General features: G+C 50.5%; 1 protein-coding gene across 6 annotated transcripts; it reads left to right on the forward strand.

Annotated features, from left to right (window-relative positions):
• The first annotated feature begins 1,161 nt into the window (after window positions 1-1,161).
• FBRS (fibrosin) lies at window positions 1,162-13,581 on the forward strand. Of its 6 annotated transcripts, none has more exons than XM_036826091.1 (18): window positions 1,162-2,710; window positions 2,992-3,171; window positions 3,914-3,949; window positions 4,070-4,099; window positions 5,158-5,206; window positions 5,298-5,598; window positions 6,968-7,269; window positions 7,475-7,680; window positions 7,796-7,840; window positions 8,104-8,199; window positions 8,436-8,504; window positions 9,287-9,325; window positions 9,697-9,768; window positions 10,079-10,199; window positions 10,305-10,385; window positions 11,286-11,369; window positions 11,495-11,702; window positions 11,806-13,581. In XM_036826091.1, the coding sequence occupies exons 1-18, from the start codon at window positions 2,255-2,257 to the stop codon at window positions 12,374-12,376; spliced, it is 2,946 nt and encodes a 981-aa protein (XP_036681986.1). In that variant the 5' UTR covers window positions 1,162-2,254; the 3' UTR covers window positions 12,377-13,581. The 6 variants fall into 6 exon arrangements, with proteins under 6 accessions (XP_036681986.1, XP_036681987.1, XP_036681990.1 ...); XM_036826092.1 differs by having other exon boundaries at window positions 9,287-9,316; XM_036826095.1 differs by lacking the exon at window positions 8,436-8,504.
• The last annotated feature ends 9,869 nt before the right edge of the window (window positions 13,582-23,450 follow it).

Consider the following 23,450-nt stretch of genomic DNA (forward strand, 5'->3'; position numbering starts at 1 on the left):
CACTGCAGGGGGCACGGGTTTGATCCCTGGTCGGGGGACTAATATCCCGCATGCCGTGCAGCGCAGCAAAAAAAAAAAGGAGACAAAGTCCCAGAGTAGACTAAGGCCTTGTTCAAGATGGCCCTGAGTTCCTCCTAACACGCAGGCCAGGAACCTGCTGCTGGATTCAAGAGCTAAGAGTAATCAGCTGTAATTAAGCACCTACAACAACCTGTCACAGGTAATTGACCTACACATAGCCCTGTGAGAATTATACCCATTTTATACATAAGAAAGCAAGTTGACTCTCAGTGTAATGTCCACATTAAAAGGGTAACCCAGGCAACCAGAGGACACAAGCAGCACTCTACATCTTCCACAACTTAGAGGCAGAACAGAGCAGTGGTAAAGAGCACAGACTGGAGCTAAGCTTCTTGAGTCCAAATCTTGGTTAGGAAACTAAATGTGCGTCAATTCCCCTCTCCATCTGTAAAATGGGGCCGATAGCAGTACTTTCCTAAGATACTTCTCATTGTCAAATGAGTTAATATGTGAGAAGGTACCCGGCACTGTTTTTTTCTTGTTAGCACGAGGAGACCACAGGCCAGCACTCTCCCACTGCACCGAGCGATAACGGGATGCGGTTTCCTTCCCGCGCGACTAGCGCTCTCAAAGCACGCCGCGTGCTCTAGCCACCACGCACGGCGGGGGATCCCGCTGAGCTGCCAGCCGGATGGTGGTATCACCACGCGCGTGCGCGAGAAGCCAGGCTGCCGGTGGGCTAAGCCAAGCAGCGGAAAGGGAGAGAAGACGTTGCTGGCTGTCGACTGGGACCTTCCGCGGCCGCGCGCCGCCCAGCGGCCAACAGTTCCCTAGGCCTGCGCGCACTACATCCAGATCCTCGCCTTGACGCCGTCAGAAGACGGCCCAATGAACGAAGAGCAGGAAGAGGCGGGGTCACCTGGAGAACCGCCCCAAGCACCTACTTCTAACCAGTCGAGTCACAAGATTTGATGAAGGGCGGAGCTAATCTGACATACCCAATCCAAGATTTGAGGGCGGTTACATATTACTCACTCCCCCGAGTTTGACTCCGCCCTTCGCCTTGACGTACACTTCTCAACCTATCAACGACTAAGGCTGTAGAGGGGTGAGGGGGAAGGGGGTGGAGAGTGGGAGGAGGCCGAGAGAGGAAGGAGGCGTAGGCTGAGAAGGAAGAGGGAGGAGGGGCAGGGAAGTCCTGGCGGAGAAGAGGCCCAAGACTCCAAGGAGACGACAGGAGGGTGAGCTGGGGTTCCCTCGCTGCCCAACAGCCGTTCCGGATCCCTTAAGACGCAAGTCAGACGGAGACGGAGGAAAGGAGGAAGAGACTTTTATGTCGGCAGACAGACAAGCTTTACCCGTCACCGTTGCCTCACATCCGGGGCTTTGGAGGGCTGGCCCCCGCGGCCCCGCCCCCCACCTCGCGCCTTTCATGGCGACCGGAGGCGGAGGCTGGAAGAGCTGGGCCTGGAAGAGGCCCCTTTAAATCTCCTTAAAGGGGTGGCCACTGATCTCGGCAGACTACAACGCCAGCCTTTAAAGGGGAAGCCACCGAACAGACGCTGACAAATTGAGAACTGTACTGTTGGGAGAAGTGGAGCTAGTGGGAATTCTCACCGCCACTTCTCCCCCACGCAAGAAGTCTTTTAAATTCAACTTAAAGGGGAAGTGGCTGCTTGTGGAGGACTAGAAACTAACTCCCGAGCCCTTAAAGGGGCGGCCTGCTGTTTGGAGAACCCTGGACTCTTTAAAGGGGTGGCCTCTTTTAGCCGGCGGACTTGAGGCACTTTTAAAGGGGAGGTCTGCGTTTCGGGGCGAGCTTTCGGCCCCTGGTAAAGGGGTGGCCTTTCCTCTTCCTCGGGGAGAGTTGTCTCGACCCCTGGCAGGGGGCGGCCACCGAACTAGGCCGGTCGGACACCGTCGGGTCGTCTTAAAGGGGCCAGGGGCTGGACAGCTTGAGGCCTTGCCTTAAAGGGACGACCGCCCCGTTTTCGCTGTCTTGGCCCCGCCGGCCCCACAGGGGGGGCTCTCAGGCTTGTCGCCCCGGGGGCGGCGCCGGCTCCCCGGGCCTTGGCCTTGGGGCAAGCTCGGGGCCAGCAGAGCCTGCTTTAAAGGGGAAGCCGTGGCCCTCTCGTCCCTGTGCAGCCGCCAGCGCCGCGCCTGCGACCCCGGGCCTGCGGACAGGCCGTTTCGGGGCCCGCCGCCTCCGGATGCGGCGCTGAGGGCGGTCGCCATGGAGACGGCAGCGGCCGCGGCTCCGGGCCCTGGCTGGGCCGCTGAGGGGGAGCGGCGGCGGCGGCGCTGCTCGCGCCGAGACCGAGACCGGGAGCAGCGGCGCCGCCGAGGTCCCGGCGGCGACGCGCCCCGGGCCCTGTTGGCCGCCCCGCGCGGCTCCTCGTCGTCGTCGTCGCCGCCGCCGCCCGCCAGGCCCTGGTCGTCAGCTTCGTCTGGAGAGCGGCCCGGAGGCCCGAGACGGCGGCGGCCGCGTCCTAGGCCTCGGCCCCCGCGACCCCGAGCTCGGAAGCGGCCTGCTGGCTCGGGCAGCCGCGGGGAGGAAGAGGAGGAGGAGGAGGAGGGGGGCGCAGACGATGGGGAGGCTGAGGAGGAGCCTGAGGAGGAAGAAGAAGAGGAGGAGGACTTGATCGATGGTTTCGCCATCGCCAGCTTCGCCAGCCTCGAGGCCTTGCAGGTGGGGCCTGGTGGGGCCGGGGACGTTTTCAGAGGGCCAGAGAGAAGGGTACGGTGCCTGGAGGGGGTGGAGTTGAGGGGGGAATGCTGGCACCCCAAACCAGAGCAACCGGCTCCTCTGGCCAGACCGCTGCCCCACCCTGGGGTGGGAGGAGGTAGAGCTAGTCTCCAGGGACCAACCAGGTTACCTGGCCTGAGAGCCACTTTGGTAGCTTGGTCACCCTTAGAGAGGTCGGAGCTTTTCTTTCTCCATTTACTGTCGTTCCACCTTCTCCTCCACAGAAAGATGCGTCTCTTCAGCCCCCAGAGCGACTGGAGCATCGGCTGAAGCATTCTGGGAAGCGGAAGAGGGGGGGCTCCAGTGGGGCAACTGGGGAGCCAGGGGACAGCTCTGATCGAGAGCCTGGCCGGCCCTCTGGGGATCGGACCCGAAAATGGCCCAATAAGCGGAGAAGGAAAGAGGTGAGCTTGTCCCAAATCCCTGTCCTTTAAAACTCTCTGTTGAATGTTCTTCACATAGACCCATTTTCCGTCAGCAGTTCTGCTACCCATGGTAAACGGTGACCCCAGTCTCTAAGGGCAAAGAGAAAGGCAGAGCAAATTTGAGGTTCCACTGCCCCATCCAAGTCTGACAAAGACATGTCCATAGTCAGACTTGCCTGCTTTTGGCTGACACTACGTCTGCCTTAAACATATTGGTAATTCAGAGATGTAGCAAAGGGACTTAGTTGAATCATAAGTTAGATATGGTCTCTGCACAACTTTTCAAGTCGGTGTCATTGTAGCAGGAAAGAAGCAGTCTTTGAGCAAATACCTAGACGAAAACCTGAGAAGCAACAGAAGGCAGAGATCTGGGAGAGATGCTGCAGAAACCCACATGAGGAAGCCACTCATTCTGTCTGGGGGATGGGAGGAGGGTTGTGGTTAGGGAAAGCCCCCTGGGATGTCTTAGTCAGGCCTTGAAGGATAGTCATAAGTTTGCTAAGAAGAGAAACAGGGCTAAGTTGTTTTGGGCGAAAACACAGAGATGTGAGAATCTGGTATATTTGAAAAATTGCCAGAGCATTGAGAACAAGGGCTGGGCAGTAGAAAGAGATTGAGAGTAGGTCATGAGGAGCCTTGAGTGCCTTGCCGGGCAGTTTAGACTTTATCCAAAGGTCTCGCCAGTCAGCCTCCCTTACCTCTGGACTCTGGTCTTTCTCAGGCCTCCTCCCGTCATTCTCTGGAAGCTGGATACATAGTAAGTGCCTTCCACCTGTACCAGCCCCTCCCCTTTCGCTCCCTGTCTGAAACTCCCCTCTCGACCTTTGCCCCGACTCCTCTTCCCTCTTGTGACACCTCTGTCTTTCCTTCTCCCCAGTGTGATGCGGAAAGCGATCTGGACGAGAGGGTGAGTGGGGCTAGAACTTGTTGGGTGGGCAGTATTACAGCTTATAAAATGAACTGCAGCTTAAAGGTTTCCTTGTGCAGCAGACAGAGTCTCTCCTTAAGTGGGGAACGTGTGTTAGGTTGAGCCAGAATTAGATTTTTGGGGAGGAAGTATGGGGCGGGGGATTGAGAAAGTAAGTGACAGGTTATATTTGGTAACTAGAGCCAGTTGACCAAAGAATCAAAGGCTCATGCCTTGCTGTGCCATCCTTTCCAAAGCCCTTGGAGACACCAGTGGTTCTCCACGGAAACCTGGGGTGGCTGTGGAATCCAGTTGGTCCTTCCTGCTGGCCATTAGTCTGTTCCTGTAGATTAGAGTCTGAGTTGAGACCATGGCCATGGCAGTGAGGACGCTAAACCGTTGTAGTCAGTTTAAGAACATATCCTGTAAAGGTGTATTTCATTTTATCCTTAGGGCTGATGTGCTAATTTTGAAAGTGTGTTCTAACGGTTGGTGCTATATTCCTGTAACTAACTAAATTTGTACTCCCTGATGTGTGTCTTGCAGTAGTTTAAAAAGTTGGCTGGACAGGAACTGTGGTGAAACAAATAGTACTTGTCTATCCGAACGGGGCAGCCGCTATTGGGAGAGTAGGGGCCCATTCTCAAGAGAACCTGCAAGTCTGAGTTTTTATGAGGAATCTCCGGATTTCTAAATATCAGCAATTAGTTTAAAAATTTTGCTAACATTTATGGATCAAACAAATCTGTAAGCCAGGTAGGCATCTGAGCCAGCAGTTAGTGATATCTGACATTTTTGATTTGCTTGTTTCTCTGCTACTTCCGTGCTGCCTCAGTTCAGTCTTCCCAGCCTATCAGATTCTCAGGCTCAGTTGCTCTGCCCTTTTCCCCAAGCACAGGGCCCCCTAGAGCTCACAATCTATGGTGGATTTCAGCTAAGTTGGTGGAATAGACTTGTCACCACTACCAGTTCCTAGCAAACTCCAGAGGTTGTTGGCCTTCCTGAGTGAGGGCCTGACCTGACCAGAACCTGACCCTGTCCCTGTCTTTCTTCCCCAGGTCTCCGATGATGACCTTGACCCGTCCTTTACTGTCTCAACCAGCAAAGGTTGGTCCCAAGGGCTGGGGTTGGAGACAAGGGAGGGAAATTGGGTGAGCATGGACCTCAACTGAATATATCTGCCGTCCTGCCTTCACAGCCTCGGGCCCCCACGGCGCCTTCAATGGGAACTGTGAAGCAAAACTCTCCGTAGTCCCTAAAGTGTCGGGCCTGGAGCGGAGCCAGGAACAGCCCCCAGGGCCCGACCCGCTGCTAGTGCCTTTCCCCCCGAAGGAACCACCGCCTCCACCGGCCCCTCGGCCTCCTGTCTCACCCCCTGCACCCTTGCCGGCCGCCCCCAGTCTGCCACCCCCACCCCAGCCCCAGCTGCAGCTTCGGGTCTCGCCTTTCGGCCTCCGCACTTCCCCCTATGGCAGCAGCCTGGACCTCAGCACTGGCAGGTGAGTGGTCCAGGGGTTTGGCCTGGTCTGGAAAGGCCTGGTTGTTTTGGTGTCAACCCCTGCATTCTGTGGCTGGGACATGGGATGGTACCTGTGGGATATGACTTGAAAAGGGATTCGGAGGCTAAAAAGTTTGAGAGACGCTGGGTGGAACAAATCTGAAGAGATTACTACAGGACTTATCAGAACCCTTTATACATTCACATAGAGGGGAATCCAGTTTGTGCCGTTTCCCAATTTATTTGCTGGTGAGACATTTTCGCAAGGCACATCTGTTAGGAATAGTGTTCTTTGGAACATACTTTGGGAAATGCTGACATGATGATTAAGAGTGCTGGCTTTGGTGTCAGTCAGACCTGGATTCAAATTCTTGCTCTGCCACTTAATGGCTGTGTGATTTTCAACAAGTCACTTAACCTCTCTGAGCCTCGATTTCTTCTTTATGTAAAGTGAAATAATAGTACTTTCATTGTAAAGGTGTTGTGAGGATTAATTATGAGTTAATGCAGTGTTTCCCAAAGTGTGTACGCTCTTTGTTAGTGGTATGTGAGCGCATTTTAGATGTTATGTGAGTAAAATTTTTTCAATTCTGATGTGCTTTAAAAAAATATGAGTAGTTCTTCAATCCCTTTATTTCACGTGTTACTGCTTGGTGAGGCTAAGTAAAAACAAACTGAGTTAAGTTAAAGAAGTAAATGGTACAGGGGCTTCCATGGATGCGGCAGCAATTGGGAAGGTGATGTGGAATGTTGGAGACTTGGATTAGCATATAAAGCAGGTGACAGCACTTGGCCTACAGTAAGTGCTCACTAAAGGGTAAGAATCACTGACACTACTATTATCATCGATGCTATCTTTGTTACTATTGTTATCATCATTATCATTCTCTTATTATTGGGAAAACTAAGGCTCAGAGAGGGGCAGTGACTTGCTCAAGGTCACCCAGGGTGTTAATGGCAAGATGGGCCTAGAATTCAGGTCTCCTGACTCCTAGGCCAGGCCAGGGCGGTGCTGCTTCCACTGTCTTAGGGTGGGAACCCAGGTGGCCTGTCGTAATTAAGCATCAAAGTGAATGATATGTTTTGTGCTGTGGTCGAGTCAGAAAAGGGAAAGTCACGTGGCCAGAGGTGTCAGAGGCAGCTGTGTGGAAAAAGAGACCTAGAGAGGGAGAGAGGGGGCTGTTGGGTGTGGGAGGTACCTCAGTCTGAGGATGGGTTCCCCGGGTCGGTGGGTGGGGGTCCTGGGGGCCAGGTTCTACCACCTTCCATGTTGGAGAACCAGGGTCAAGGTATCGCCCAGGCTTCTGACCTCCTCCCGTCAGAGCTGGCACCTCCCAACCCCTCACTCATCTCCCCACTTCTCTCCCCAGCTCTTCACGGCCGCCCCCCAAGGCCCCGGCCCCTCCCGTGGCTCAGCCTCCCCCCTCATCATCCTCTTCGTCCTCTTCCTCCTCATCTGCCTCCTCCTCGTCCGCGCAGCTCACCCACCGGCCCCCGACGCCCTCACTGCCCCTGCCTTTGTCCACCCACAGCTTCCCCCCACCCGGGCTGCGGCCCGCACCCCCACCCCCCCACCCCTCCTTATTCTCCCCTGGCCCTGCCCTGCCCCCGCCCCCACCCCTGCTGCAGGTGCCAGGGCACCCTGGGGCCTCAGCCGCTAACGCCCTTTCTGGTGAGTTTGGGGTCCTGGCCGGGGGGTGGGGGGCCATGGCCCCGGGCTTGGGCCCAGTTGGCTTCGGGACATCTGGACGTTAGCAAGCAGCAGGGCGTGAGGAGGGAGTGGCCCAAGGCCAGAAGGGAAGGCCAGTCACCCGGGCCCAAGGAGGCTGACACGGTGACTACAGATGTTAAAGCCTTCTCCCCCTCCCCTCCCACAGAGCAGGACCTGATCGGCCAGGACCTGAACTCTCGCTACCTGAATGCCCAGGGTGGCCCCGAGGTGGTGGGGGCAGGGGGCTCCGCCCGGCCCCTGGCCTTCCAGTTCCACCAGCACAACCACCAGCACCAGCACACCCACCAGCACACCCACCAGCACTTCACCCCTTACCCCCCGGGCCTGCTGCCACCCCACGGCCCCCACATGGTGAGCTCCTCATTGGGCCGGTGATGAGGCTCAGAGGCCTGGGGGGAGGGTATGGCTTCCAGGGGAAGGCCCTGGGTTCCTGGCTGGCAGCTTACTCTTCCCTTCTCTTCCCTAGTTTGAGAAATATCCAGGAAAGATGGAAGGCCTTTTCCGGCATAATGTGAGTGTGTGTGTGTGTGTGTGAGTGTGCGTGTGTGTGTGTGTGTGTGTGTGTGTGTGGTTTGTGTGGTGTGTGGGCATGGATGCATCAATGCGTGTGGCCCTGATTGTTGGGGTCCAGTCTTCAGCTTCAAAAGCAAGAGCCTTGAGCCTGGGAGAGCTCCCTGGGGGGGGATTTAGGGTGGAGGCCAGAGGACTGATGGGCAGACCACAGATGGGCTGCACCTCCACCCCCAGCTTGGACTAGTCCCCTTCTCTCCACAGCCGTACACGGCCTTCCCTCCCGCAGTGCCCGGCCTACCTCCGGGCCTCCCGCCGGCTGTCTCCTTTGGCTCCCTGCAGGGGGCCTTCCAGCCCAAGGTGAGCTCCCAATCCAGACGACACCACCACCTCCCACCCCTTACGAACCCAGATACCCCTGGATCCCCTTACCTTCCCATTCCCCAAAACCATGCCCATCCTCCTGCCCTCCTCTTATGGACCCAGATTTCTCCAAAGCCATGCTCCCTCCCTGTCCCATCCCCCAGCTTGGTTTTAGACCCCTTTTATGCCTGGTGTCAGCTCTCCTGACTGATCCCTCCACTCCCCTTTCCCAGAGCACGAACCCCGAGCTGCCACCACGACTGGGGCCAGTGCCGAGCGGGCTTCCCCAAAAGGGGACACAGGTGAGGGGGGCCAAGGCAGGTCCTCAGGGAGCTGGAAGATCTGTTGAGGGAGAGCAGGGTTGACTTGAGAGTGAACCACTGATTCCTCCCTTTAATATATATGGTCAGGGGTGTCCCTGAGAATCTGAGAAGAGGGAATTTCTGTAAATGAAGGATTTCTCAGGCATGAGAGATAGGAATTTCATGAAGTCGCCCCAGAAATAAGATTCCTAGGACGGTGGTTTTTGTAGGGGTTTTCGAATTTTTTAAGTCACAGCACTCTGTTTTTCAAATGACATCATACCAGGAAGTTTTGTCCATAAAACAATGAAAAGATAAGCTGCTTCTCTGTGAAGTGACGTGGGGAGCAGCCTTAAAGCCCAGGGCTTTGGGAACATCATGAAAAGCACAGGATCTGTTTCCTAAAGGAGAGACTAGACCAGAGGTTTTCCAGCTTCTTTTAACGATAGTAAAGGCTTTTTTCTAAAGAAATCTTAAGCAGATCTTCATTATATAAAGCTGTTTATCAGATAGCTACTCTTTTTCTCTGAGAAACCTGTCCTGCCTGCCCACTGACCCACTCTGCAGCCTTCCAAGCAGGGCACCTCCTTGGAGCCAGGTTCAGTAACTTGGTGCTGGAGGGGAGGTGCCCGGAGTGGGAGAGATGGGGAAAGGAAAGGTTTGAGGGAGCTGCATACAGTCTCAGGGAGGTGTTTGGGGGGGCATTGGGGACTGTGGAGATGAGGTGCCCAGGTCAGTAAACAGGTCTGAACTGCTGCCAATCTCTGCTTTGCTATTCCCAGATCCCTGACCATTTCCGGCCACCTTTGAGGGTGAGTTTGGTGAGGACCTCAGGCTGCATGAGGCTGGGGGCTGGCGTCAGGGTGTTTGTGTGAGGGGAGGGTCTTGCTTGGGAATAAGCAAGAAGCCCAAGACGTGGAGGCAGCCAGATGTGGAACAGCAGGAAGCGAAAGGCTTGCAAACTGCAGACCTGGGTTCAGACACAGCTGGCCGTGGGACCTTGGGCAAGACAGTTTATCTCTCTGAGCCTCAGTTTCCTAGGCTGTGAAATGAACCTAGTCATCCCTCAGGTGTAGGGGTGATGAGTGGGGACGTTGTGTGGCAAGGCTGGGCCCAGGGCCAGGTCTGGAGTGGGTGATGAGTGAACATTCTTTCCTTCCCTTTCCCTTTGGTCATCCTTCTGGGGCGGCAGAAACCAGGGAAGTGGTGTGCCATGCACGTGCGCGTGGCTTACATGATCCTGAGACACCAGGAAAAGATGAAGGTACTGGGGCCGGAGGGCTGGGGAGAGTGGGCCTGCCAGAGCTCTGGGCGTCTACCTTCAGCAGAGCTTGGCAGAATCTTGGCCAGAAATGTTCCCTCCTGTCCCTGGTCACTGCCTGAGCAATTCCAAAGTTAGCACTAGGTTCTCTTGCTAACTGGGGGGTGGTCAGAGAAGGCTCTGAGAGAGACAGAGGCCCACCCAAGCCCTGTCTTGGCGCCAGGCAGCCCTCGGAGGGGGCCTCGGGGTGGAAGAGCAAGAGCGGGACCACACCTGGCTCCTCACTCACTGCCCCTCTCCCTGTCCCATGCAGGGCGACTCCCACAAGCTTGACTTTCGGAACGACCTCCTGCCCTGCCTTCCGGGGCCCTATGGGGCCCTGCCCCCTGGGCAGGAGCTCTCCCACCCGGCCGCCTCCCTCTTCACTGCGACTGGTGAGTCTGGCCAGCCCTCTCTGGGCCTGAGGTTGCCCACCTGTAGCCCGAGGCCCACCTTGCGTCCACTCAGCCTCATCAGAATCTCCCGCCTCTCTGCCCCAGGTGCCGTCCACGCTGCAGCCAATCCTTTCACAGCAGCTCCCGGGGCCCACGGACCCTTTCTGAGCCCCAGCACCCACATTGGTAAGAGCCAAAGGCATGTTGGGCAACCTAAGCCTTGTCCCTGAGTTCCAGGAGGTGTTAAGCTGGGGATAGAAGTTAGACCTGAGAGGCAGCTGGAATGGAGGGTAGACCTGGTTCCACTTGCTTTGTGACCTTGGGCAGGTTACTCTACCCCCTCTGAGCCTTGATCTCATCCTCTGTAAAATGGGATAGGGAAGGGCAGAGTAATTGCCAATCTCTGACAGCTCAGTCACTGTCTCTAACTAGCCAGTGGTAGTGGGGAGTGTGCCACCTGGGAGAGTGGGGTGGAGGAAAGTTGTGCAGGCCCAGCAGAGAGCGTGGTCACTGGCTCCCAGTGATCTTGGCAGGCTTCTTGGGGAGATTTATCCTGGGTTTGGATGGACGAGGAGGAGTTGAGCCGGCTGGCCTAGGGAAAGGTGTTCCTAGAAGAGGAAATTGTGAGGTTCCCATAGCTTGCCAGTTACATGTTCTGACTGGCTATGTGACGTATATACAAAGTTAGGGTCAGGTTGAGAGCAGCCCTGCATGCAGGTGGGAGGAAGCTAGCAGAGGCTTTCAGGCGAGTGGCTTGCTGTAGAGCTGGTCTGGGTGGCTGGTGTCGGGGGTTGTGGGGTAAGAGCCTGACCTCTGGAGTCAGAGGCCCTGGATTGGGGGTTCCACTCACTGGTTAGATGACCATTGATTGGCAAGTCACTTCACCTTTCTGAGCCTGTTTAATCATCTTTAAGCGGAAATGTTTCCGTCTGCCTCATGGAGCTTGTGAGGTTAAACAACACGTTGCACCTTAAAGCTCAGTGCTTTTCTGGGGCCTGCTTGGTGATCGGCCTCTTCCCTGCCAGTCCTTGATGCCTGCTCAGAGCTGGCCACCCAGTGCTCTGACCATCCCCCTTTCTCCTGCAGATCCCTTTGGGCGTCCCACAAGCTTCGCCTCCTTGGCTGCCCTCTCCAACGGGGCCTTTGGAGGCCTGGGCAGCCCCACATTCAGTGAGTGCTGGACGGGGTGGGGTGGGGGCAGTGGGCTCCTGTGCTCAGGCAGGGGGCTGGGAGGACGCCTGAGTGAGACCTCCCACTCCTGGCTCCCATCACTTTCTACTTTGTCTTCTGTCTAGACTCCGGCGCCGTCTTTGCCCAGAAAGAAAGCCCAGGGGCCCCACCAGCCTTCGCCTCCCCCCCAGACCCATGGGGCCGCCTGCACCGCAGTCCTCTGGCCTTTCCTGCCTGGGTCCGGCCCCCTGAGGCCGCCCGGACACCAGGCTCAGACAAGGAGCGGCCTGTGGAGCGGAGGGAGCCCTCTCTCACTAAGGAGGAGAAAGACAGGTGTGCTTCCCCGCCAGCACCCCCCTGCCCTGCCCTCCGCCCTCCCTTACCTCGGTCCGACCTCCGGAGTACCTTCATCCTCTCCTCCTTCACCTGCCCCCAGGGACCTCCCCTTCTCACGGCCCCAGCTCCGAGTTTCTCCTGCTACTCCCAAGGCGCGGGCTGGCGAGGAAGGGGCCAGGCCAGCCAAGGAATCGGTGCGGGTAAAGGAAGAGCGGAAGGAGGAGGCTGCCGCCGCAGCTGCCGCCGCTGCCGCCGCCGCCGCCGCCGCCGCTGCCGCCGGGCCTCAAGGCCTTCACCTGCTGTTTGAGAGGCCCCGGCCACCCCCCTTTCTGGGCCCTAGTCCTCCAGAGCGCTGTGCTGGCTTCCTGGAGCCAGCCTGGTTGGCAGGGCCCCCTCGCCTCTCTAGGCCACCCCGCTTCTATGAGGCGGGTGAGGAGCTGACTGGCCCAGGGGCCGTGGCCGCTGCCCGCCTCTACGGTCTAGAGCCTGCCCATCCCCTGCTATACAGCCGCTTGGCTCCACCGCCGCCGCCAACTGCGGCCCCGGGAACCCCTCACCTTCTCAGCAAGACCCCGCCAGGAGCCCTTTTGGGGGCACCTCCTCCGCTTGTGCCCGCCCCTCGGCCTAGTTCCCCACCTCGGGCCCCTGGCCCAGCCCGGGCTGACAGGTGAGGGAAGGGGAGGGGCAGGGGCATAGCTCCATCCCCCTTTTCTTTTGACAAGGTCCTAGAGCTGAGGTTTCAAGCCAGGGCTGGAGGGCAGAGGTCATGACCTCACCAGCCACCTCTGAGGTCGTGGAATCTGGGAGCAGTAAGCCCCAACCCCCACTAGATCAAGCATCAGTTGGATCTTGGGGTCACTGGGAGGGCAGAGGTCACAAGCCTTTAGAGAGGTGTGTGTGCGTGTGTGTGTGTGTGTGTACATGAGAGTAGGGGTCATTTCAGAGGTCATAGCTCGTGATCTCCTGAGGTGCACCATCACCCCTTCTGAGGGCCCCTAGGCCCTTGGCCTGCCTCCCCAAGGGCTCACTAAGCCAGAGGCCAAAGTGCCCCCCTCCTCTTCACCTACCACCCAAGTCCTCATGCCCTCTCAGGGCTGGGGGAGGAGGGGCTAAAGGAAGGGGGGTTCCATGTACATATTTATCTCCCCTTCCACATAGCCCCCCAGACCTTTTGTACATTTTTACAGGGGTGCCCCTCCCAATAATCCCCCTTCCTGGTTAATTAAATCCTAAGACTGGTGCTGTGTTCCTAGCCTCTGGCCTCTCTGTGGGGGGAGGGGGGATTGCAGGGGGGAGAGCTGGGAGGGAACAGGCAGGAACCCAGGGCTTATCCCTGGAAATCTGGGGCCCAGCAGGAGGTGGACCAACAGGAAAAGGGACCTGGGTACCTAGGCTAGAAAGAAGGGCAAATGCTTCCTGCTTGGCTGTCAGCCCAGGTTCCCCCCACCTGTTCCTGTTACCTCTGTGTGCCCCCATCCCCAAAGGCGCAACCTCTAAGCTTCAGACTCCACCTCTTAGTGGCTTGGTCCCCCCCACTCTATTTCCAAGTGCCCCCAGGATTCCTGGGCCTTTGTCTCCAGAACCCTGTTCCCCAGTACCCTGCCGCAGGCTCCTTAAGGGGGGCCAGAGAAGGTCACCATGTACCACACACCAAAGAAGGGGGTCGGCCCGGGGGTGGGCCACACAGGCAGCTTCTTCAGCAGCCTCTTGGCAGCAGCCCCAGCCTTCCCAAAGCAGCAGGTGCCCCCAGGCTGGGGCCCAACCTAGAAGGCAGGGGTTGGTTTAACAAAAACATAACATTGACTTTTTTCCCCGGTGGGGCTTATTCTGTAACATGACTTGCAGATATTTATATAAAAATGAGTGTTACAATGAGGCCCCTTGGCTCCTCTTTGAGTGTGTGTGGGTCACCTGGGGGGGATTGGGGTTGGGGAGGGATGAGGACAATATTGTCCATGTCCTGATAAAGGTTTTCTCCTCCTTCCCACCTGGGCAATTTGTTCTACTTCTGGATGGGTGGATTGGAATGTTGGGCACTGAAGTTTTTCACATTTTTCTACAGTCCAGGAGTACATATTCCAGTTGACCCTTGAACACGGGTTTGAGCTGCACAGGTCCACTTATACGTGGTTTTTTTCCCAACAAATACTTCATACAGTACCACATGATCAATGATTGGTTGAATCTGTGGATGTGGGACCACAGATATGGAGAGCCAACTATGGGACTTGAGCATCTGAGGATTTTGGTATCCATGGCAGGTCCTGGAATCAATACCCCAGGGTCAACTGTGTATAAGATTCAAGCAATAAAGACAGCAAAACTAGATCTCCTGTTCATGTGTCAACATACCCCAGCCCTGCACCCTTACCGAGGTGACCACTGTCAATCATTTGGTATTTGTGTTTACCTGCACATATATATGAACATGCATAGTAGTTAATGTTAGAAAAGATAAAAGATCTATAATTTTTTTAAAATCAGTATTGGTTTTTCTTTTATACATGGTCATTATAAAACAGTTCAAATACACAAATACATAGTACAAAGAGGAAGTGCTTCATAATCCCATTCCTCAGAGATGGCCACTGTTAACTGCTGGGCATATGCCTCCAGTTATTTTACTAACTGTATGTTCAAAATATTATGAAAAAAATGGGATCTTGTGAAATGTACTATTTTACAACTATCTTTTTACACTTAACATCATTCTTTGATGTAATCATTAAAAAACAAGTGACAACTAAACTGAGCTAGAGAAGCTGGCTCCCACCCGAGCCACCCAGAATTGACTTGTTCCAAGTATACCCATTATCTTAAGAAAGATGCATCCAACACTCTTCTGCTACCACCACACATACCCAAGACTTATAGGGAGGACTCAAGTCTACCTTGCTCCGAAAAGTCAGAAACGGGTTGACCAGGAGAAACTTGGCTTGCAGACAATATTTCACCTGGCAGTCCTTGTTTTCAGCTTCTCTTGAAAAATCCAAAAATCTGTTAACATTGTACCTGCTCTCCCTATGACTGTCACTTGAGATGGGGCATATTCTCTCCAGACTGTCACTGTCCTTTCCACTCTATTGTCTAGGAGTGGGGCATTGGCATGATTCAGGGCACTTCCCTGGTCCCTGTAAGCATTTGGGTATGGAATTCTCAGTGAAATATTTTCTAGATACGTATATCCAACCTCTCCTAGATCTCTCCCGCAAGTACCTCAGATCTCTGATGCTGCACACCACCCCACCCCTACTCCATTTCCACCTCTGAGAGTTTCACCAGCACCAAAGTCAGAAACCTCCCTCTGTCTGATTCCCTGTCTGCACTGCCTTTTATTCTTTCAACTGCTGTTCGCTTCATCTATCATGCCAGGCGCTGAACTAGTGGCTGGGGATACGGAGGTAAACAAAACAAAAGCCCAGCTTTCCTGGAGCTTACATGCTACTGTGAGAGAGGAGCAATAAACTCATACGAGAAGAAAGAGTAAAGGGAAAGAATCCCAAGGGCTACCTTGTTAGGGCCTATCCTCAATAACCATTGTCTTCCATTGACCCATCTCTGGCTCTGACCCTAACTTACGCAGTTCCTTAGGCAGAGGTAAAAGGGGAGTCCAGAAACGACTGTCAACATTGGGGAAATACAAAACAAAACCCAAATCATTCACCATCAGGCTGCTATTTGGAAACGTGTTTCTTTGTTCTGAATGAGCTCAGCAGAGTAGCTGTGTAATCTTAAGCAGTGTGCTCATTTCGGTGCCATGGTTTCCTTATTTGCAAAATGGAGGGTTTTAAAAACAAATTTACTGATATATAATTCACATACCCTACAATTCAACCTGTCTTTTATGACTGGCTTCTCTCATTTAGCATTATGGTCTCAAGGTTCATCCCTGTCGTAGCTTGCATCAGTACTTCTTTCCGTTTTGTTTTTTTTTTTTAAAAAGAATTTCACTTTATTTATTTTTTGGCTGTGTTGGGTCTTCATTTCTGTGCGAGGTCTTTCTCTAGTTGCGGCAAGCGGGGGCCACTCTTCATCGCGGTGCGCAGGCCTCTCACTATCGCAGCCTCTCGTTGCGGAGCACAGGCTCCAGACGCGCAAGATCAGTAGTTGTGGCACACGGGCTTAGTTGCTCCGCGGCATGTGGGATCTTCCCAGACCAGGGCTTGAACCCGTGTCCCCTGCATTGGCAGGCAGATTCTTAACCACTGCGCCACCAGGGAAGCCCACTTCTTTCCATTTTATTGCCAAGTAATATTCTCCACTGTATGGATATGCCACATTGTGTTTATCCATTCTTCAGTTGATGAACATTTGGGTTGTTTCTTTTGACTGTTATGATTAATGCTGCTGTGAATACCTGTGTGCAAGTTTTTGTATGAAGGCATGTTTTCAATTTTCTTAGGTATATACTTTGGAGTGGAATTGCTGGGTCATATGGTGGCTCTACATTTAATATTTTGGGGAACAGCCAAACTAGTTTCCAAAGTGGCTGAACTATTTTACATTCCCACCAACAATATATGAACCTGGAGTGTTAATGGTTTCTTCTACCATTACTGTATGAATTTGCTACGTTAGTAAGCGTAAAGTTCTTAGAACTGTGCCTGGCACAGGGTACATGCTCCAAGAATGATTGCTGTCATTGCTGGTGATGCCTTTCTGATCAGAAACCATAAAAAAGAACTTAAAAGCTTTTGCATGGCAAAGGAAACCATAAATAAAATGAAAAGACAATCCTCAGAATGGGAGAAAATATTTGCACATGAAGCAACCGACAAGGGATTAATCTCCAAAATGTACAAGCAGCTCATGCAGCTCAATATCAAAAAAACAAATAACCCAATCAAAAAAATGGCCAGACGACCTAAATAGACATTTCTCCAAAGACGACATACAGATGGCTAAAAAGATGCTCAACATCACTAATTATTAGAGAAATGCAAATCAAAACTACAATGAGGTATCACCTCACACCAGTCAGAATTGCCATTACCAAAAAAATTACAAACAATAAATGCTGGAGAGGGTGTGGAGAAAAGGGAAACCTCCTACACTGTTGGTGGGAATGTAAATTGGTACAGCCACTATGGAGAACAGTATGGAGCTTCCTTAAAAAACTAAAACTAGAGCTACCATATGATTCAGCAATCCCACTCCTGGGCATATATCCAGAGAAAACCATAATTCGAAAGGATGCATGCACCTCAGTGTTCATCGCAGCACTATTTACAATAGCTAGGACATGGAAGCAACCTAAGTGTCCATCAACAGATGAATGGATAAAGAAGATGTGGTACACATATACAATGGAATATTACTCAGCCATAAAAAAGAATGAAATAATGCTATTTTGCAGCAACATGGATGGACCTAGAGACTGTCATACTGAGAGAAGTAAGTCAGAGAAAGACAAATATCATATGATATCACTTATACGTGGAATCTAAAAAAAGGGTACAGATGAATGTATCTACAAAACAGAAATAGAGTTACAGATGTAGAAAACTTAAGGTTACCAGGGGATAAGGGGTTGGGGGGTGTGTGGAGGGATAAGCTGGGAGATTGGGGTGGACATATACACACTACTATATATAAAATAGATAACTAATAAGGACCTACTGTATAGCACAGGGAACTCTACTCAATACTCTGTAATGGCCTATATGGGAAAAGAATCTAAAAAAGAGTGCATATATGTATATGTATAACTGATTCACTTTGCTGTACACCTGAAACTAACACAATATTGTAAATCAACTATACTCCAATAAAAATTTAAAGAAAAAAAGAAAGAAACCTTAAGAAAGAGATTTTTAGAGATTGATGAAAGAGAATGCTTAGTTACAAGCAGTTTGCTGGGGAGGCACATCTTTCAAAACAGGCTTTGGGATGGGAAGCATCTACCAACGGGCATAGAAGAGGGAAGGAGGGATCTGAGCCAGTGAAGAACACAGGTTTAGAGCCTTTTACATCAGATATAACGGAGTTTGAATTTGGTTTCCACCAACCAAAGCTCTGTGTCTTGGTCTAGTTGCAGCCTCTTTCCATGGTGGACAAAGAAGAAAAATGACAATCTTAACCCACAGTTTCACTGTGATGGTTACACAGGAATAATGCATGTAAAGGGTGCCTAGCACAGATTTTAGTACACAGTGAACATTCATTCACTAAATGAGAGTGTTGTTATTGATTGTAGTTGGAAGGATTCAAAATAATTTCCCTATTTCAAGATGGGGAAATTGAAGTTCAGAGAAGTTATATGACTTACGGATTCAGGAGAAGAAAGGAGACATTCTTATGTGGAGATGTTAAAAAAATAAACTTTATTATTCAGAAGTTTTAGATTTACAGAAAAATTGCAAAGATTGTACAGAGGGTTCCTATATGTCCCCCCACTCAGTCCTCTATTAACATCTCACGTTTGTTACAATTAATGAATCAGTACTGATACATTATTATTATTAAGTCTATACTTTATTCAGATTTCCTTAGTTTTTACCTAATGCCCTTTGTCTGTCCTAGTGTCATCACGTCTCCTTAGGCTTCTCTTGATTGTGAGTTTTCCAGGTTTCCTTGTTTTCTTTTCTTTTCTTTTTTTTTTTTTTTTTTGGCATAATGTAGGGGTTTTATTTTTAATTTTATTTATTTATTTATTTATTTATTTATTTATGACTGTGCTGGGTCTTCGTTGCTGTGTGCGGGCTTTCTCTAGTTGTGGCGAGAGGGAGCTACTCTTTGTTGTGGTGTGTGGGCTTCTCATTGCAGTGGCTTCTTTTGTTGCAGAGCACCAGCTCTAGGCACGCGGACTTCAGTAGTTGTGGCTCACGGGCTCAGTAGTTGTGGCTCACAGGCTCTAGAGCGCAGGCTCAGTAGTTGTGATGCACGGGCTTAGTTGCTCCAAGGCATGTGAGATCTTCCCGGACCAGGGCTCGAACCCGTGTCCCCTGCATTGGCAGGCAGATTCTTAGCCACTGCGCCACCAGGGAAATCCCAGGTTTCCTTGTTTTTGATGATCTTGACAACTTTGAGGATTACTGGTCAGGTATTTTATAAAATGTCCCTTAATTGAGATTTGTATGTTGTTTTCCGTAGAAGTAGACTAGAGGTTATAGGTTTGGGGAGTAGGCAGAGGTAAAATGCCATTTTCATCTCATCATATCAAGGGTACCTGCCTTCAAGATGATTTATCACTTTTTTTTTAATTTGCAATTTTTTTCAGGTTGTGTTTATTTATTTATCGGCACCACGCAGCATGCAGGATCTTAGTTGCCTGACCAGGAATCGAACCCGTGTCCCCTGCAGTGGAAGCACGGAGTCCTAATGACTGGACCACCAGGTAAGGCCCAAGATGATTTATCACTGTTGATGTTAACTTTAATCACCTGGCTGAGGTAGTGCTGGCAGATTCCACTGTAAAAGTACTCTTTTCCTCCTTTCCCTATTCTCCTCTTAGGAAGGAAGTCACTATGTGCAGCCCATACTACAGGAGTTGAGAAATTATGCTCCACCTCCTTGAGGGCAAAAATATCTACATAAACTATTTGGAATTCTTCTGTACGGTAAGAATTTATTTATTCAACCATTTATTTATATTATGATGGATTCATAGATATTCATTTTATACTTTAGGTTAAACACTAGTACTACTTTAATTATTACTCTCCAGTTTTCAGTTGGCTCCTGTGTACCTTTGATGTACCCCCATCACTGTGTTTTTTGTTCTGGGTGTTTTGTTTTTTTTTTAGCAGAGACTTACTTTTTATTATTTATCCTTTTGTGTCTTTGGATTTTTGTCTCATGTGCATGTATTATCTGCTTTTATGCCTAGGGTAATTAACATAAAAATTTGTAGCTTATTTAAAAAGGTAGAATAAAAAGTCTCCTTCCTTCCCCTGAGGGCTTGTACCCTGCTCCATTTCTCCTTCCCCGGAGACATCATGTTGATTTCTTGTTTGTTTCTGCAGAACAATTCCTTTTTTTCCTTCTTTGAAACAAATGTTTACATATAGTACATGCTGTTCAGCACGCTGCTGTTTTCAACTAACAATCTCTTGCGGGTTTTTCCATTTCAGCACATAGAAATCCATCTCCGTTTTAGTCTCTACATAGTATTCCATTGTAAGGCTATACCATAATATATTTAACCAGTCTCCATCAATGGACATTTACGTTCTTTTTAGTCTTTTACTAGAACAAGGAGTGCTGCAGTGAATACCCACATCTTTGTATATATACTTGAGCAAATAAACTTGCAGGATCAATTTCTAGACAAGGAATTGCTAAGCCAGAGAATATGCTTTCAAGATTTAGATGCTGCTAAATTGTCCTCCACAAACCTTTCACCAACTTTCATTCTCACCAACAGTGTATGAGAGGACCTGTTTCTCCACACCCTTGCTAACATGGAGAAGTAACAAGCTTTTTGGTCTTTGTTAATCTGATAGGTGAAAGATGGTAACTCACAAGTTTTAATTTGCATTTCCTTTATTATGAGTGAAGCTGAACATCTTGCCAAACATTTACAAATCACTTGTATTCTCCTTTTCTGTGAATTGTCTCTTCAGATCCTCTGACCATTCCCCCCTCCCCTGCCCTTTAGACTTTTTCTAATCTTTGTTTTGTGCCTCAGTGAAAGCTACTCATTCATTTAGTCCATCAATATTTATTGATTACCTACAGTGTTATAGCAACATGCAGTGAACAGAAAAGACAAAGGTATTTTTCTCTGGGAGATTAAAATTCTAGAGGGGGCAGAAAGAGTAAAGAAATAAATATATGTCAGTTGGCGATAACTGTTATGGAAAAAGAGTAGAATATAGGCTAGAAAGTTCTGGGGTGCTATTTTCTTTTTTTTTTTTTTAACATTTATTTATTTATTTATTTTTTGGCTGCACTGGGTCTTAGTTGCGGCACCTGGGATCTTTTGTTGCAGTGCGCAGGCTTCTCTCTAGTTGCGGAGCGCAGGCTTAGTTCCCCTTGGCACGTGGGATCTTAGTTCCCTGACCAGGGATCGAACCGGCATCCCCTGCATTGCAAGATGGATTCTTAAACACTGGACCACCAGGGAAGTCCCTGGGGTGCAATTTTCTATAGAGAGATCAAAGAAGGTTTCTCTAAGGGATGCCAAGGGAGCAGAGTGGGAATGAAGTGCGGAAAGGAATCATGCAATATCTGGGAGAGGAATGCTTGAGGCAGAGGGAGGAGCAGGGTGAAGTCCTTGAGGTGGAAATGTGCTGGGTGAGCTGGAGAATCAGCCAGGGGACCAGCGTGGCTGGAGCAGAGTGAGTGAGAGGGAGAGGGCTGGGAGATGAGATCCAAGAGGTGTGCGGGGACGAGATCGTGTAGGAGCTGGCAGGCCTTTGTAGGGACTTAAGGATTTTGGCTTCTACTCTGAGTGAGATGCTAGCCATTACAGTTTATTTAGGCTGTACTTTTTTTTTTTTTTGGAGAATTTCAGAACAGTGGAAAGACGTTACCGGATTTAGTTTTTTAAAGGACCACACAACGGCACAACAGTAAGGTCTGTGAAGGGAGTCGTTACAGTCCATACGTGATTGGGGCATTTCCCATCATTAGCCTGTTCTAACTGGACTATTTAGGGGCCTAGCCCGCTTTAAGCAAATCCAATGTGTGAAAATCCAGATGGACCTAATTTTCTCTAAGGGACAAGGTGGTCATTGCCATAGGCATGTGCTCAGCGTGGAGAGGGTAATGCAGAGATCCCAAGCCTCTAGGCCTGGGGCTTTTGCTTCTGGGTAATAAATAAGCCCCACCCTTTTTCCCATTGGAAGTAATCATCTCCCTAAAGCTTATCCACCGCACCTCTAGAAGTGCCTCCTGCTGACACATTCAGGCAAGGCCATAAAAATATGTGTTCAAGAATGTTCTCAGGGACTTCCCTGGAGGTGCAGTGGTTAAGACTCCAGGCTCCCAATTCAGGGAGCCTGGGTTCGATCCCTGGTCAGGGAACTAGATCCCACATGCATGCCACAACTAAGGAGCCAGAGAGCCACAACTAAGACCTGGTGCAACTAAATAAATAAATAAAGTAAATATTAAAGGGGCTTCCCTGGTGGCGCAGTGGTTACGAATCCAGCTGCCGATGCAGGGGACCTGGGTTCCAACCTTGCTCTGGGAAGATCCCACATGCCATGCAGCATCTAAGCCTGTGGGCCACAACTACTGAGCCTGCGCTCTAGAGCCCATGAGCCACAACTACTGAAGCCCGCGCGTCCTAGAGCCTGTGCTCCTCAACAAGAGAAGCCACCACAGTGAGAACCCCATGCACTGCAACAAACAGTCGCCCCTGCTCACCGCAACCAAAGAAAGCTCGCGGGCAGCAACGAAGGCCCAACGCAGCCAAAAATAAATTAATTAATTAATTAATTTTAAAAAAAGAAGTGAGTTGGAACTTTTTAAAAAATAAATAAATAAATATTGTTTTTTAAAAAAAGAATGTTCCCAGAATTAGATAGTGGTAGTAGTTGTACAACTTTGTGAATATACTAAAACCCCAAACCCTTGAATTGTATACTTTAAAAGGGTGAACTTATGGTATATGAATTATAAGTCAATAATAATAGTAATGTTCCCGGAAACCCTGTTTGTTATCGTGGAAAGACTGGAAACAACCCAAATGTCTAGCCACAGGCGTCTGTTAAACGTGTAGGATCGTCAATGGATAAATATGGAACAGTTAACAAGAATCAGGTGTGTCTGTACTGGTTGGCATGGCAGATAAGGAAAGCTCCCTGTGATGTAGTGTTAAGTTAAAAAAATTAAGGGAAGAACTGTGTGTATAGTTTGCTACCATTTATGTGAGAAAAGTATACATCCATGCATGCATAGAGTATTTCTAGAAAGATATTTGAGAATTGCTCAATAGGAACTTCTAGGGAGTGGAGATAGGGTTTCACCTTTACGGATCATGTTCTACTCTTTCTACTTGAAAAAATATATATTTATATGTAAAACTTTTCCAAAAACATAAAATTTAATTATCACAACAAAAATTAAAAATACAAAAATTGGGAGAGGAATGCTTCAGGCCGAAGGGGGAGCAGTGCTCAGTCCTTGAGGTGGGAACGTGCTGGGTGAGCTGGAGCCTCAGCGAGGGGAGCCGTGTGGGCTGTTGCCGGCTACCGAGTGAAGAAGAGCCTGGGAGGAGTGTTTGTGGAGCGCTTTCTACATGCCAGGCATTTCGCTGTGGGGTTGTGCGTGGGCAGTGGTGGGTAAGACTGACAAATGCCTTCACCAAGCTCCTAGTTCCTTCCAAACCCTCCCACCAACTGGTGGGAGGCCCTACCCTGGCTCTTGGAGGGAGTTCTCTCTTGCCTTCCTTCCCACCTTCTCCCACCTTTTCCCCAGGACCCATCAAATCCAGAGTAGGCTTGAGCTGAGTGACCTTGAGCAAATGACTTTACCTTTCTGAACCTTAGTTCCCTCATCTGCAAAATGAGAATAATAATAAAGCGTATCTCAATGGAGTTGTTGTGAGAATCACTGGCGTTCTAAAAATGGTTAAGATGGTTACTGATATTAGGCTGCCTCTAGCACCAACTTGCTTGAGTTGGTTCTTTAATACTAAGAATGTAATGCCCACAAGGCTTGCTTGCAACGCAGGTAAGACTGGGATGAGTATCCCCATTTTATACTGAGATGCAACGATGAAAAAGGCTCATGCAAATTTAGTGAAAAATTCAAGAGGAACAGACTTTAGGGTCAGACAAAATATGGGTTTGAATC

The sequence above is a fragment of the Balaenoptera musculus genome, chromosome 15, assembly GCF_009873245.2.
Source record: "Balaenoptera musculus isolate JJ_BM4_2016_0621 chromosome 15, mBalMus1.pri.v3, whole genome shotgun sequence".
Taxonomy (NCBI): Eukaryota; Metazoa; Chordata; class Mammalia; order Artiodactyla; family Balaenopteridae; genus Balaenoptera; species Balaenoptera musculus.